Source organism: Pimephales promelas, chromosome 19 (assembly GCF_988280905.1).
Source record: "Pimephales promelas chromosome 19, fPimPro1.hap1.1, whole genome shotgun sequence".
Taxonomy (NCBI): domain Eukaryota; kingdom Metazoa; phylum Chordata; class Actinopteri; order Cypriniformes; family Leuciscidae; genus Pimephales; species Pimephales promelas.
Window position 1 is genome coordinate 1,484,330 of NC_142787.1, and position 17,575 is coordinate 1,501,904.

Below are 17,575 nucleotides of genomic sequence, written 5' to 3' on the forward strand. Positions count from 1 at the left end.
AATGTGTACATTTTAGGTGCTATTATGTACATTTATGTGCTATTATGTACATTTAGGAGCTAATATATACATTTTAGGTGCTATTATGTACATTTAGGTGCTAATATGTACATTTTAGGTGCTAATGTATACATTTTAGATGCTATTGTGTACATTTAGGTGCTAATATGTACAATTTGGTGCTAATGTGTACATTTTAGGTGCTAATGTGTACATTTAAGAGCTAGTATATACATTTTAGGTGCTATTATGTACATTTATGTGCTATTATGTACATTTAGGTGCTAATATGTACATTTTAGATGCTAATGTGTACATTTTAGGTGCAATTATGTACATTTTAGGTGCTAATGTGTACATTTAGGAGCTAATATGTACATTTTAGGTGCTATTGTGTACATTTAGGTGCTAATATGTACATTTTAGGTGCTAATGTGTACATTTTAGGTGCAATTATGTACATTTTAGGTGCTAATGTGTACATTTAGGAGCTAATATATACATTTTAGGTGCTAGTATGTACATTTAGGTGCTAATATGTAAAATATTAGGTGCTATTATGTACATTTTAGGTGCAATTATGTACATTTTAGGTGCTAATGTGTACATTGAGGAGCTAATATATACATTTTAGGTGCTATTATGTACATTTAGGTGCTAATATGTAAAATATTATGTGCTATTATGTACATTTTTAGGTGCTAATATGTAAAATATTATGTGCTATTATGTACATTTTTAGGTGCTAATATGTACATTTTAGGTGCTAATATGTACATTTAGGTGCTAATATGTGCCATTAAGGTAACAATATGCACCCTTTGGTACAAAAGTGTTCCTTTTGAAAAGGTACAGCCCCAGTGACAGCTTTTGGACCTTTTTTTCTGAGAGTGTAGACTCGTTTCATGAGATCGGGTGGTGTATATGTCAAACTCGAAAAATTAGAATATCATGCAAAAGTTCATTTATTTCAGTAATTCAGCTTAAAATTCAGCTTTTATTCTGTATAAAAGCCCTTCCAGGGACAGGAGTTGAAAATTAGCTAAACTTTATATGCAACACTTCAGTGACATGCTTGATCTTGACACTATGTTTGTTTGCATTGTCCCTGTCAAATAAATAAATAAATAAATAAAACTAATATAATTATATAGACTCATTACATGCAAAGTGAGATATTTCAAGCCTTTATGTGTTATGATTTTGATGATTATGGATAACGAAAACCTTTTCACAATATTCAAATTTTGAATTTGGGGGGTTTATAATCTGTATAACAAATAAAGGCTTGGAATATCTCAGTCTGCATGTAATGAGTCTACATAATATATTAGTTTCATCTTTTAATTACTGAAATAAATGAACTTTTGCACCATATTAAATTTTTTTCCAGTTTCACCAGAAGTGCCCAAAGCTTCTTCACATCCTTGTGTGTTTGAGATGGAAAACTGATAGGCAATTGAATTGATAGAATTGATTTACCGCAGTGTGTGTGTGTGTGTGTGTGTGTCCTTTATAACGCAGGTAACGTGTACAGCTGTACATCAGGACGTTACGGAGGCGTTTGGTCACGAGTGATGTGGATGTGACCGAAGTGATTGCTTTATTAGTTCAGGGCTGGGGACTGAGACAAACAAAACCATCCGAAACCTTCAATCCATTACAGACGGCCGTGACCCAGAGAGCCAGACGAGCTGCTCCTGATTTCAGGCTAATGAATCCTGGCGGTTCGGATGTGATCTGATCGTGCATTGTTTCTGCCACGAAAGAGGCAAGCGTTCGCACGTCTTTCTTCTCGAGTGACCTTTTCGGCAGGCTGCCGACGGCGTGTGATTTATTTATGATTTGTGAGGAAGGCAAAAGGCTGTCAGCCTGCCCTGTTATCGTTTGGTCATCCACTCAAGTGTCTGGGTGGTTGGCGTTCAGAAACTGGGGCAGTCTGATTAATGTCAGCGTTTCCAAGCCAAACTCACACACACACACGACAACAAAGAGGACTCGCTGGACGAGAGGCAAACGGAGATAACACAGACACGCGCATGACAAGACAAATCAAACCTGCCATTGCAAGTTTTGTTAAGTTTAGGCCGAAGCCAGGGAATAATTAGTCCCTGCGGGGAAATCAGCGTCTCATTTGCATATTTCTGACACTCTGGAGAGGCCGTCAGCCACAAAGGAGGGGAAACTTTTTCCTCTTGTTATGGTTTTGATCTGCCATACATTTTACATGCTGTAAATCCATAAAAGTCAGATTTCCGTTCCGAATCAGCACACTACAAGATTAAAAACAGCTTCTTCACCGTTGCCTTGCAAACGAGACACTAATTTAGTCCTAAACAAGAAGTCTGGCATTATTTACTCGCCCTCGCTCACTCATTTACTCACAAACTGCATAATGTCTCACGTTAATGTTGAAGTTAAACACAGGGTTTGTTTAATTCCTGCATTAAAACACAAAACCTGGCCTTTATTGTTGTTTAAATGTATATTTAATGCAACATTAGGTGTTTTTTGAGCCACTAAGTATCTCCATATGAAATTTCATTGTCTTTAAAATAAGGTTAAAGTGTTCTGATGAATGTTGTGACAAACTTTTATGGTAAACTCAAATATGGTTAAATTCCATTTCCATTGAAACTTACATGTCATGTATTTAAATATATGTGCAATGACTTTAATTCAAGTATGTACTATGGAAGTCAACACGTCAAACAAGAGCATTTCTTTAAAGCATGACAAAAAACGATTATTAAAACATAATCATTTTTAAAAATGACTATAAAAGTGTATATATGTAAAGATAAAGATTTTAAAAAGTACACTGTAAAAAATTTGGAGTAGGATTTACTTGAAAAAAACCTTGCTAAACGATCTCACTCAGAAAATGCTAGTAAATTTACAAAGATTTGCCGAGTAAAAACCTAAACATATTTATCGGTAGCTTTAATTAGAAATCTTTAAGTTAAATTTACTTGGAATGTGGAGTTAAGTAAACTTTACAAAAAATAAGTAATTTTAACTCGGCTTGTAAAAGGTTGATTAATACCGATTTCCTTTGCCTTTGTATTACACTTCACTAAAACAATTATCTTGAATTTTATTAGTCATTTATAGTATGTTCTTTACTTAGATCATCTAAGTAATTTATATATATATATATATCATGTCAGACTTTAAGCCTTATGTGAATGCAAACACCTCAATACTTGGTAGACAATACACAATGGTGGTAATATTTGATGGATCGTTTTTGTGTTTGAATGTGTCGTTTTAAGCAAAAAATTTACTCGAAATGTCACAAAATGGCAAATACTGAAAACAAAAATCAATGATAAAACAGTGTAAATACAGCTGGAAACCAGTGAAAAATGAACCTCATTAATTATTCAAGGTCCAGTGCATGATGGGAACCCCAGTATCAGAAAAGTTGAGTAATTTTTACTTAATTTTATTGAGTTGATATTACACTTTCATTTATACTCGCTTGAAATAAATACTGATATGGAATTTACTCAGTTTTTTAAATTCTTGCCTGAACTAACTTTTTCCAAGTAAATTACATTGGGTTTTTTCACTAGTATTTACTTAACCAAAAAATCATTTTTTTACAGTGTATGCAGTAAGTGCACATTCAATACACTAACAGTTTTTCCAAGGTTGGCAACATCAGATGTTAGTTTGCTATGGTATCTCTCAGACCATCATTGCATTCACATTAAATGGCCACAATGATGTGCAAAGGTTATTTCTGATTCGGCAATGTCAAAGCTCCACAATCAATACAGAAAACACATCATTACTGCTCTACAGCACTACAAGCCCATCGCATGCATTCAACACACAGCAAAACCGCACAAGAACAAACCAAAAAAATTAATCAATCTAACTAACAAAGAGACTACACACTCACATAGACTGTTAACCAACACGCAGTATATAATCGTAAGGTTATAAGGTTTAAGGTATAATTTGAATATTTCACAAAGGTAAAACCGAAACATAACAGAAACCTCTATAAATCTCCAAATAATAGAAAATTAACACTTTCGTCCATATTTAGATCCCTAAAGCCCAAAGTATGCTTTGGTTTTCCCAACGGACAATGCCACCGAACACCAGAAGCCGAAGCTGATCTGACCTGAAACGCGCTGAACTCTTGGAAAATCATCTATAATGATCCCTACAGGGGTCGAGACTCAATTATAAAGAACCCTTAACGTATGTACAGTATAGGAGACAAGTTAAAGTATAAGTATAAAGTCTTTAAAGTATGTTTCATTCATACAAGTGCATTTAAAAAAAAAAAAAAAGTACATTTTAAATGATTGAATTAAAACTAAATCCATAAACCCCATGATGGGAATGCGTAACTCAATGCAAACTGCATTAGCAGGTCTGTTAATGAGTTAAACACAGCGGTTCAACCAACGGCATAAATATATGAAGTTTGGGCTTACTTGGCTTGACTTTATGTTCAACTCCTCCATAGTTCTGCAAAAGAAAAGGGAGACAAAAATTAATATGCAATCCATAACTGTGGGCTTTATTCCCAAAAAGACCTAGTAAAACAAAAAAATGTCGACTGTTAGACATATTTTTATTGTAAACCAGACGGAAAAGTTAAGATAAGTGGACTAAACCACCAGAAAGACGTCTGTAAGTTCACCAGAAGATCCAGTTATGACATTTTGATCACAAATTATTATTTTTTAAATAAAATATTCCTCAGTAAGATTAATAACATGCATTTATTGTTTATTCTTCCTTTAAAGGGCATCATTCTGCATCTAAGATGCACATAAGCGTTTCTGTGCAACAATCCATCCAATCAGAAACTGATGATTTATTTTTTTCTTTTTTCAATATTTACTCTGATACGACCTCGAATTCGTACGAACCCACGTGACGGGTAGGTTTAGGGGCGGGGTCAGGGGTAGGTCATTCGTACGAATTCATACGAATTGGAAAATTCGTAAAATATGTATGATTTAGCAAAAATCGTATTAATTCGTATGAGTCAGGTCGTACGAATTGTTACGAATTAGCCACCTCGTAAAATTCGTACGAATTCCCGTGAGATTGGGTTGGAGTATCAGTCCAACAGTTCCTCTTTAATTCACAGTTCCCCATTGCATCGACATGAGATACACCGCTTAACAGTCGTAACTAGGGTTGGGTATCGTTTGAATTTGAACGATTCTGATTCCGATTCTTTGTTTTGATTCCGGTTCCTAACGATTCTCGATTCCGATTCTTTTAAGAGGCAGGGTCAAAAAAGTTTAGCTAACCTTGCTAACCAACGGCCTTTCTGAAAGAAATAATCCTTTCTGAAGGAAATACTCATGTCACAAATACTCCTTTTGTCACAAATTTTGCATTTTGCCGAGATTTAGTTATTTTTAGAAAAGTGAAGCCACACTTTGGACCGCCGACGTAAGCTACTCATGTTCGACTCGCGCGGTTATGCCAACACTTCCGGTAGACGCTTCTTCGTTGGTGTTGTTCAGCGGTTTCTTCTTCCGCTCGGCGGACTGCGAATAACGAAATAGGAATCGAAATTTTAACTTTTGAACGATTGCGGGAAAAACGAAAAGTTAGTCCCGGTTCCAATCGATACTCGATTCTCGATACCCAACCCTAGTCGTAACCTGAACTTTAATTAAGAAACTCCTCACATCAAGCGACCGAATGACCAAATATGTCAAAGTTACAATCGTTGGGTTTCATTAGTAGTTTAGGCCATGAAAAGATTTTGTGTTGCTGTTTTTATCATCTTTTGGGACCCTTTATTGTTTTAACCCAAATGTGATAACACTGAAAGCATTTAGTTATCACTTTTGTTTTCAATTGAACACACACACACACACCACTCCACTCAAACCGTGAGCATAATACACTTCTGCTGTTGATAAACGAGGACGAATCGATGAGTCTGTGACATGCTTTCAGACATCATTCAAAAGTTATTGAAAAACTGCACAAATGTAAGAAGATAAACAGATGTGTCATTACTTCTTACTCCGTTCACATTAAAGATCTCATCATGTGAAATTACAAATGAACAACCAAATATTTGTATGATACAGCAAATCGAGCCACTTCAGTTCAATTAGTCATTAGTCATTCAATTAGACTGTTTAACCCTTTCTGTTTTACATTTCATGAACAAGAAAACTCATTTGAGGAGAAAAATATGCTTTTCAAGGCAATTCAATAAATAAAACTGTGTTGTTGGCGTCCATGATTAAAGTTCCTCTCAGATATACACTGTAAGCCCGGATAAGTTGAATTCACTTAAAAAATTTGAGGAAACCGGTTGCCTTAAAAACATTTAGTAATGGGTTATGAAAACTTGTGTGCATTTAACTTAAAATAATAAGTCCACCCTTTCATTAATGCCAAGTTGATTTAACTTGCAATCTCTTGTAATATTAATTGCCTTGTCAAATGAACTCCACTTACTATTTTAAGTTAAAGTAACCAAACCATTGTATTCATTGAATATAGTAAACTAAAACATCTAAATTAAGACAAATACGCAATATAAAAGTCATTTTTTACAGTTTTATTTGAAAGCAGACATCAGGACTGTGTGTGTGCCACAACACCTCCAAAACTATAACATACACAGCGCAGTATTGTGTGTCGGGTCACAGACGTGCTCAGTGTTAATAAGAGTACATGAATTCTTGCACACTGAGAATCTCAGCAACACAACATGTAAACACGCTTAGAAAAAAAAAACACGGTTCAATGTTTTATACACACTCTAAAAAATGCAAACCCAACTTTGGGTCAAATTCAGACAAACCCAAATGTTGGGTTAAAAATGTTATTAAAAATGTAACCCAATGGCTGTGTGTCCACATTTGACCCTGAAACAACCCAGCATTTTTTGCCAGTTTCTTCACCCATTATTTAAGGAGAAATGTCTTAAATGAATACTAGATTAATGGAATTAAATGTTGTCTATGTTCGTGAGCTTTTTAATTAAGAATTAAGTATTCAAATCCGTAAAATGATCCCGTGATGGGAACCCTTAAAATGTTCTACACTCTAAAAAATGCTGGGTTGTTTTAACCCAATTCTGGGTAAAATATGGACAAACCCAGCCATTGGGTTACATTTTTAAATTACATTTTTTACCCAATGGCTGGGTTTGTCCATATTTTACCCAAAATTGGGTTAAAACAACCCAGCAATATGAATTGCCCGACATGACGTTATTTTCTTCAAAGAGTCGAGGAGTGTTTGCACTCGTGATGCTGGCGCCAGAACCCCATGCATATTTAATATCTTAACATCTCTGCTGAATGAAGCGAGTGTGTGTTCTTGGGGTGAGTGTGTTAACACGAGAGATTGACACGACGCTGGGTTCAAGCTAAGGGCTTCTTATACGCACCACTGGACACACTATATATATTATAAAAAAAATACATTTTGGGGAAAGGAAAGACTTTTTTTTACAGTGTCCTTGTTACATGTACTTACCATATTAATAACAGTAAATTATGCATAATTACATGCAACTAACCTTCAACCTAACCCTATAGTAACTACATGTAGTTGCTTAATATTACTCAGTACTTAAATTTATAATTACACTGTAACACTGACACCTTAAAATAAAGTGGAACCCATTTTGGAATATATATATATGAAGAGTTCAGATGCAAAAGCCTCTAAATGCCATTTGAAATTTTCTTCTTTAATGATCATTTTTATCAAGCTTGTATATTTAAGTTTATTTACTTAAGTGAAATCACTGAACTTAAATATACAAGCTTGATAAAAATGCTCATTCTAGAAGAAAATTTCAAATGGCACTTAGAGGCTTTTGCATCTGAACTCTTCATATATATATATATATATATATATATATATATATATATTATACAGGCACAAATATTTAATTTCAAAAAACACCTTGTATGTTATTTTCCACATCATCTGAAATGGTAAGATCATACTGAGAGAGGAACCGAGTTATAGTTATAGTTCACTTTAACTCTCAAATCTCTTTCAGAATGAAACTGGAATCATATGAAAAAGCAAGCTGATGGAAAAGCAAATATAGATTATATGCGAAAGAGTGTAACACAGATTAGACGTTATGGTGCTTTTGTCGTGTCTAGTTGTGGCCTTGAGTAAAACAGTCAAATAGAGTGAACAGAAAACACACAGATTCAACACTAAACAAGAGTATGCTAGATGTTTTGCACGATTAATAAGCAATGAGGGATTATAAAGAGTAAATTAGGGCCGCTCGGCTGCAGTGTGCAGAGAATATGAAACGTGTTTGACCCCTCCATGACCTTCAGGACTGGCGATGGGAATGTGCTGACCCGAATCTCACAGGACCAACACCTGATTATTCTAGACTCAAACTATATATTCCAGGCACGACACTCGCTTTAACACTGGCCAAGTTTGACATTTGGGGCTATTTTGTCTCTTTTTTTCTTTAAAAAACAAATAAAACTTAAGTGTGTATTTTATCGCTCTTTATTTGCACCCATAGATGTCAATGACAGGACATACTGTATCTGTACAGGTTACAAATCTCCACATCAGGAGCTTTATATACTTTACAGTGTTATTCTATACTCGTATCTATCGAACATTTCCTAAAAACATGGTGAAAATATATTTTTTCTGTCTAAGTGAAAAAAAAAAACTGTTAAAGTCTAACAAATAAACTAAATAAAAAAATTACATTTGAATCTGGTTTTATCCCATGCTTAAATTTCAGGTCTGGAAAGTTATACAATTAAAGCATATTTATTTAGATAAGAGCTAATTTGTAACGGTCACCAGGTGGAGTGCCCTTGAGAGTCACCAGAGGGCACTCCACACCAGATGTTCATGTTTCCCTCACAACTACATTTCCCAGAACTCACTGCCCGGACTCATCACTGATCACATTCACCTGTACCTCATTCACTGATTGCATTCACCTGTGTCTCATCCTGTTAGTGTGTCTATATATACCTTGTGTTCACATTCAGTGTTTGCGAAGTCTTGTTTAAATGTTTCACTGCAATTCTGAGCATTCTTATGGTTTTCTGGTCTCTTGGTTTTGGATATCTTGCCCTGTTCCCTGGATTACTCTCTTGCCTCTGGTCCCTGCCTGTTTTGTTTGTTTCTTTGTTTATCTGTTTTGGACTGCCTATCTATTTATGACCCTTGCCTGTACATTGGATTACGCCTCTGGATTGCCCTCAAATAAAGCTGCGTTTGGATCTCATCTACAAGCCTCAGAGCAGTTCGTAACATAATTTACATATTAAAACATAAGAAAACTTGTTATACATCTTTTTTTTTTTTTAATGAATCACCTGCAGACGTGGTGAAATCTATTCATTAATCTTTTTACGCTTCTCACCGAGTGTGTCCTGCCTAAAATATAACTAAAACAATGACTTAGTTGAACCATATTGATGGTGAATTGCTGAGCTAGTGTTTTGAGAGTGTGTGTGTGTGTTTGTGTGAGCACATCATATCTTTTTTAATGTTCCCGGTAATGTTGACTCAGAATCAGTTCCCCTCTCTTCTTGGATGATGTGGGCGGGGCTATAACCTGTCACTCACAGGAGATCAGCCAATAGCAAACCACAACCAATCAACCATCCAATCAATTCCCATAGACAAAATCAAGCCCCGCCCACATTAGTTCTTGTTCCTGAAGCGTTTCACTCGCATATACGACACAAGAAGAACCTGTTTAACCCAGCTATATATTTCATGATTTATGTGTGAATTAAATGATGAATTAAGTGAATTAAATGATTCTGTGTGTTGTGTATGAACTCTTTTTCTTCATATAGTTTGGAAGAACTACTGGTCTTCTAGCCCTGTTAACATCCACTTACACCCAGAGATACACACACACCAAAGATAGCTACAGATTTAGATGTAAAGTGTTTCTGTACTTATGATTCTGTTAAGGTTTTAACTACTTTATAGACATATTCTGCACTATTACTCAAACATTATAGCTCTGAGAGCCAGAAGAAAATGTGACTTACGTCTTCCTGAAGTCTCTTTACCGTGTGTCCAGTCCCGGCGCCGGCTCGGACTCCGTGAGCGAGCCGTAGTGAAGATCCCAGCAGAACGGACCAAACCCAAACCCACAGCCAGCCCATCAGCGCCAGTCTGTCAGGAGGAGAACCAGCAGATGATGAGCCTCACACACACACACACACACACACACACACCTGTCAGAGCACCTCAGCAAACACATTAATCTCTATGTTTATGAGTCTGAATGAAGCTTTATGTTCAGAAGTTCCCTCTGTGTGTGTGTGTGTCGCTGTATTTCAGACTAGCAGATTAAACTCCACACACTGTCTAAAATATTTGCTTATCTGGTTCGAATTGAATGACGATAATAAAAACATCACATCTGTTTGATATCCTTATACATCAAGTTTGATATTTTCATCTTGTCATTCATTTCTAAGCAGATTTGGTTAGAACCAGAGTTCAACATTGAATACAAGAAGATGCATGATGTTTAACTCTTTCCCCGCCAGCGTTTTTTATCCTTTTCTCAAAATATTCACGGCATATATATCTGAACATGCAATATATCAAAAGACAGAACAGAGCCTCTGCTTTAATATATATATATATATATATATATATATATATACATTAAAAAATATTCTAGATTCATGCATTCTTTTATTAATTTATACTTGAATTTGGGTATAAGCTCACAGTCTTTACATTTATCAGTAAATATATAATTCCCTATGGAGAAAATGAGTTTGACTTCTGGACTTTACGTAACTAAAAAATGCAAACGTCACTGTACTAAACAAATTATCAGAGCAAGTGTCATTTATTGTAAAGAAACTTGCACAAACCCAATGTACAAATAAAACATTGGGCTAAAAGTCAAATTTGTATGGAAGCTTGTTTCCGCCAATGAATATTTAAAAAAAAAAAATAATAATAACTACGACATTTATCTAACAACTGCGATATATGAAGTCAGAATTGTGAGATATAAAGTTGCAATTCTGAGAAATTAAGTCTCAATTGTAATTCTGACTTTATATCTCGCAATTCTGACTTTAGATTTCGCAATTCTGATTTTATATCTCAAAATTTTGACTTTATATCTCGCAATTCTTACTTTATATATCACAATTCTGACTTTATATCTCACAATTCTGACTTTATATCTCACAATTCTGACTTTATATCTCACAATTCTGACTTTATATCTCGCAATTGTGACAAAAAAAGTCAGAATTGTGAGATAAAAAGTCACAATTACCTTTTTTATTTTTATTCTGTGGCAGAAAAAGAAAAGAAACTTGCACAAACCCAATGTACAAATAAAACATTGGGCTAAAAGTCAAATTTGTATGGAAGCTTGTTTCCGCCACTGAATATTTAAAAAAATAATAATAATAATTGCGACATTTATCTAACAACTGCGATATATGAAGTCAGAATTGTGAGATATAAAGTCGCAATTCTGAGAAATTAAGTCTCAATCGCAATTCTGACTTTATATCTCGCAATTTTGACTTTATATCTCGCAATTCTTACTTTATATCTCTCAATTCTTACTTTATATCTCGCAATTCTGACTTTATATCTCACAATTCTGACTTTATATCTCACAATTCTGACTTTATATCTCGCAATTCTGACTTTATATCTCACAATTCTGACTTTATATCTCGCAATTCTGACTTTATATCTCACAATTCTGACTTTATATCTCGCAATTCTGACTTTATATCTCACAATTCTGACTTTATATCTCACAATTCTGACTTTATATCTCGCATTTCTGACTTTATATCTCGCAATTCTGATTTTATATCTCAAAATTCTGATTTTATATCTCGCAATTCTGACTTTATATCTCACAATTCTTACTTGATTTTACAGCATTTTTCAAGATGATTTATAATTATTATGTGTGTGTTTTTATGATTGAGACTTTACACAGAATATTTGTTATAGCCTACGTTTTTTTCCTTGCACATCATTTAAAATGAACATAAAATCTAGATTATGCATCATCATATTCATACGCAAACAACAGCATTAGAGGCATGCAGAACCCGCAGACATTGTGTTATTGTGACAAAGATAAGGTTATGAAGCATAATTTCCCACACTAATACTGAGATGATCTGAGAGCGGATGCGTTGTGTGTTCGGTCTGAGCTGAGTTATGGTTTATCTGGAGCGACACATAGAGAACTGCAGTCCGAGCCATTGCTTCACTAACGTTGCACTGAGATTACAGTTTTAACGTCTCTCAAACGTGTCTCCATGCCATCATGTGTTTCTGAACAGCTATGTGGAAAAAATAAACTAAATACATAAAAAAAAATTTAAGGAGGCTTACTTGTTTGTATGGAGCCTATTGTACATATATGTGGTGCTTTTCACCATCATATGTGAAATAATAAAATATCTAAATATTCTGGATATAAATATTCAACAAAAATTCCTAGAAACTTATAAAATTATATATTAAAAATATGTACATTTATACATTGTCTCTCTGAAAATCACGTTATTTTACTGCTAACTAATTTTAGGAGTCATAACAGGACGTTTTGATTTTGTCTCTTGGAAATGGACAGTAAAAAAATTGATTAAATTAACTAATTAACTAAATTTAAATATTCCACGTGTGCGACTGAGTTAGAACTGGACAGCCCTCGCTTCTGTTAAAGTTTTGCTCATTAAAATGAATAATTTTATCTTACATAGTATCATGCATTTGAAGATCATCCTAATGCCGAGTTCAGACTGCATGATTTTCAAAGTAGTCGGGTCGCTGTTCTTGTATCTTGGCCAGCATTCAGTCACTGCTGTGTTCACACTGGACGATTGATCGGTGACAGAAGGTTTCACACTGCATGACTTTACAATGGGAAAAATCGCCGACAGACTCTGTCTAGCACGCTGCGCGCAAACTACGTTTCACTATGAGGCGCCGGACTGGACAAAAGCGAAGCGAACTGCGCGAGAGAGAACGAGCGTTTCAGTGCGCGCGCGCGAGAGAGAGAGAGAGGCCGAGCCGAGCGTTTCAGTGCGCGCGAGAGAGACCGAGCAGTGCGCGCGAGAGAGGCCGAGCGTTTCAGTGCGCGCGAGAGAGACCGAGCAGTGCGTGCGCGCGAGAGAGGCCGAGCGTTTCAGTGCGCGAGAGAGAGACCGAGCAGTGCGCGCGAGAGAGGCCGAGCGTTTCAGCGCGCGAGAGAGACCGAGTGTGTGCGGGCATTAGTACGTAGTAGCCTAATTAATTGTACATTATATAATTACTATATAAGAGGCATGGAAGTTCGATTTATGGACAACAATAATCAGTACAAACGTCTTTTTTAACTATAGCCTAGTGTTTAATTAACATAAATGATTCGAGCAGATAAACTTTCATAAGGAGGATTAAATAAGATTGAATTTATGTAGCCAGTAAGATTTCATAACTAATCACTGAACCATAACCAGATTTTTCGTTTCTTGGGCGTCAAATAAAATAGCTGGTAGGTTTAGGGGTGGAGTTAGGGATCAGGGGGAGATGGGTAGGATTAGGGATGCGGTTAGGGATCAGTGGGTGGAGATGGGTAGGATTAGGGGTGGAGTTAAAGATCAGGGGGTGGAGATGGGTAGGTTAGGGCAGTGTTTCCCAACCCTGTTCCTCGCGGCACACCAACACTGCGTGTTTTCTTTGTCTCCCTTATCAAACACACCTGACTCAACCCATCAGCTCATAATCAGGTGGGTTAATGAGCTAATGGGTTGAATCGGGTGTGTTTGATTAGGGAGACAAAGAAAACACGCAGTGTTGGTGTGCCGCGAGGAACAGGGTTGGGAAACACTGGGTTAGGGGATGGGGTTAGGGATCAGGGGGTGGAGATGGGTAGGTTAGGGGATGGGGTTAGGGATCAGGGGGTGGAGATGCGGGTGGATCAGGGGGTGGAGCTGAACCCTAACCCTAACCCAAAAAATATAAAAGTGCTTAATAATATGCACATTCAAAAGTTTGGGGTCAGTATTTTCTTACTTTCTTTTTTTGAAAGGAGAATACTTTTATTCCCCAAGGATGAGTTAAATTGATAAAAAGTGATAAAGATGTGTATTGTTAGAAATGTTTTTTCAACTATATAACAACTGGGTATCAAATCGTCATATTAGAGTGATTTCTGAAGGATCATGTGACACTGAATAAATCATATTTTAGAGTATATTAAAATATAAAAAACATTATTTTAAATTGTAATAATATTTTCTTTATTTTTCATCAAATAAAATCAGGCTTGAGCATAAAAACCCTTTCAAAAAGCATTAAAAATAGTAATGTTTCCAAACATCTAACCCGTCCTGTACATTAAAGGACACAACGATTGCCCCTTTTTACAACACAAAATAAGTCTGTGATGAGAGTGTATGTCAAGTTTCAGCTCAAATTACCCCAAAGATAATGTTAAATATAGCATATTAAAATTGCCTTTTGATGTGTGAGCAAAAACGCTGTTTTGCGTGTGTCCCTTTAAATGCAAATAAGCTGCAGCTCCCCGCCCCCTTTCAAGAAGAGGGCGGAGCTTCAAGAGCTCATGCAACAACTCATGCTCATGAGTTTGAGCAACTTTGAGCTCATGCTCAAAACAGGACAATCTCATCTTTGTCAATCTCATCAATCTCATGTTGTCATCTTGCTTTTATCCACTACAAGCCAGTTGTAGCAGAGTAGACCCTGTCCGAATGATGGACAAAACTTCACTGATGAGTTTTAGGAAGTTTATTGTACATCACACAGAAGATGAAGCGTCCAGAAAGTGCACAATAAAGTCTTATCCATAAACTCTCTCTCCGTTTCATCATCATACACAGTGAATCACACAAAAACACTCGTTACAGCTAACAGGAAACAAATATATGCAGACCCTAATAAACCCTAACAAACGTTATAACCGAAAAACAAATCCTATGAACTCCTTTTCATTACTCCCATAACACTGGCTGAAAGGACTAGTCCAGAAAGCAGTCTGGAGTCAAATAATTCACACACACATTACATCAAATGAAGACTCTGGTGTCGCTCCAGCACAGAGAACAACTGGCTGAGGGCGGGGCTATGCTAATAATGGACTGGGCGTGGGCGGAGCCTGGACAGTGTGATGTCAAAATGCTTGATAAATGAGACTCTTTTGTTTCGGCGGGATAAAAAAAAGGGCTAATTGTCAATCGTATTTGACGATAGTGGTCCTGACAGAAACAGGCTGGTGGTGTCCACACACACCTTACACACATTTGTACACAAATATTAATATACAGCATGAAAAAGTGAAATTTGCATCTGAAAACACAAAACCTGTAGATGTGCCTTTTTTCACCAAATCATTTTGTCAGATAAATACCATTACCAAGTTTAATATACGATGCAATAGTAAATGACTCTCAGCTCACATGTTCAGCATATTATTATATTACAGTTCATTATTTCTTTGTATCTTTTGCCAGAAATGACAACCATTAATAAAACGAAGAAAACGATGAAGTCAAATAAAACCATTCTGCAGTTTACACATTTTTTAATAATATTTGAATAAAAGACAAACTGCATCATTCCTAGGCCGGACATCAGCTTTTGTAGATTCAGAGAGCGAAACAAAGTCATTTCCCTTGTTTTCCGTAAGAAACTATGTTGGTCACACACTGAAGCTGGTCAAACACTGCTGTATTCATCAAACACACACACACACTCCTGTTATTCCACAAGTTTTTTTTCATGTGTCAATGTACAGTAACATTATTATGTGTGTGTGTGGTCATAATTGGTTTGATTTATAACAAACGCAATAAAATCCATCTAGAGATGAAATGTTCAATCAACCCGAGTATAAAAAGCTGTGCGTGATGAAATAGTACGCATTGCATCAGTGAAGTCCTCTTGACACATTAATTCCCAACTAGCTAACTATGAATGAGTTCACGTTGGTTCGTCTGTAGATTTAAAGTTGTAATGTGAAACGGCTCGAGATGTGTTAGCCTAACACAGTCTCATCCCAAGAAGTCATTTAACTGACGTCTTGGGACGTCTTTTGACCATACGTCAACATCCGCCTTTTTAGGGTACCCTTAAACGTCGGTTACATGACGATCCCGGGCCGTCATACAACTGACGCTTTACCTTTAAAGGAGTAGTTGACTTTTGAAAAAAACTTTTGTTGATAATTTACTCGCCCCCGTGTCATTCAAGATGTCCATGTCTTTCTTTCTTCAGTCGAAAAGAAATTAAGGTTTTTGATGAAAACATTCCAGGATTTTCTACACATAATGGACTTCAATGGGGACCAAACGGTTCAAGGTCCAAATGAGAGTTTCAAACTGTTCAAAGGGCTTTAAACGACACCAGACGATGAATAAGGGTCTTATCAAGCGAAACGATCGCTCATTTCAAAAATAAATAACAAAGTTTAAGTTTTATAAGCTCAAATGCTCGCCTTGCTCTGTTCTGTGATGCGCGTTTGTGACTCTCCTGTTCGAACTCGTTCATCAAAATGAACAAATCTTTTTTCGAGTCATGACTCGAAGGGTCCTAGATAAGACCCTTATTCATCATCTGGTGTCGTTTAAAGACATTTGAAGCTGCACTGAAACTCTCGTTTGGACCTTGAACCGTTTGGTCCCCATTGGAGTCCATTATATGGAGAAAATCCTGGAATGTTTTCATCAAAAACCTTCATTTCTTTTCGACTGAAGAAAGAAAGACATGGACATCTTGGATGACATGGGGGCGAGTAAATTATCAGCAAAAGTTTTGTTTGTTTGTTTTTTTTAAAGTGAACTTTAACGTCGGTTAGGTGACGGGTTAGGTTTAGGTCTTGGGTAGGGTTAGGATCCGATAACGTCATCTAACCGACGTTTAAGGGTACCCTAAAAAGGCGGATGTTGACGTATGGTCAAAACACGTCCCAAGACGTCAGTTATATGACGTCTTGCGCTGGTTAGCCTCGCGTGTCTCTAATACACTTCCTCTGCTTCTCAGATCATACTCACATTTTAGCTGGCATAAAATAATTCTGTTTTATGCTAATTATGCTCGTGTAAACTGACAACAACAGCGGCAGCACACGAGTTGCGTTGAGTTGCCCTGAATATTCCCAACACAAGTGAAAAGAAACGTTTACAGAAAATCTGAAGGATTCATCTGGACGCCTAATAACAACAGCAGTAGCCTACTGAACAAACTTCAATAACAGACTAAACAAATCACAGGCTAGCCGTTCATCCAGATTGAGGGTTAGCGTGCCATGGTGAACACACACATCGCATTAAACACTCTCCAAACACCACAAACCAGTGCAGGAGCGTGAGTCGCATCACAAACGGGAAACATAACTTTTCAAGAGAACATGAACCACAGCTGAGCAATTCTCCATCCGGATTGATCCGCAAACAAGTCCAAACAATGAACAGACACCGGGAATGACATTCACACACACTGCATGAAGACGACATCAATGATCACGTCAGGCACATTCTCTGCTTGTGTTTATTAGAACGATATAAAGCATCATCATCGAAACACATCG

General features: G+C 36.4%; 1 protein-coding gene across 3 annotated transcripts in view; it reads right to left on the bottom strand.

Moving 5' to 3' along the window:
* Positions 1-17,575, bottom strand: part of fstl4 (follistatin like 4) — a 226,393-nt gene that overhangs the window by 198,631 nt on the left and 10,187 nt on the right. For all 3 annotated transcript variants that reach the window (XM_089124041.1, XM_089124040.1, XM_089124042.1), the window contains exons 2-3: positions 10,029-10,155; positions 4,458-4,491 (exon numbers count right to left, since the gene is read on the bottom strand). In XM_089124041.1, coding sequence (XP_088980167.1) covers positions 4,458-4,491; positions 10,029-10,155 — 161 coding nt within the window. The remainder of the gene's footprint in view (positions 1-4,457; positions 4,492-10,028; positions 10,156-17,575) is intronic.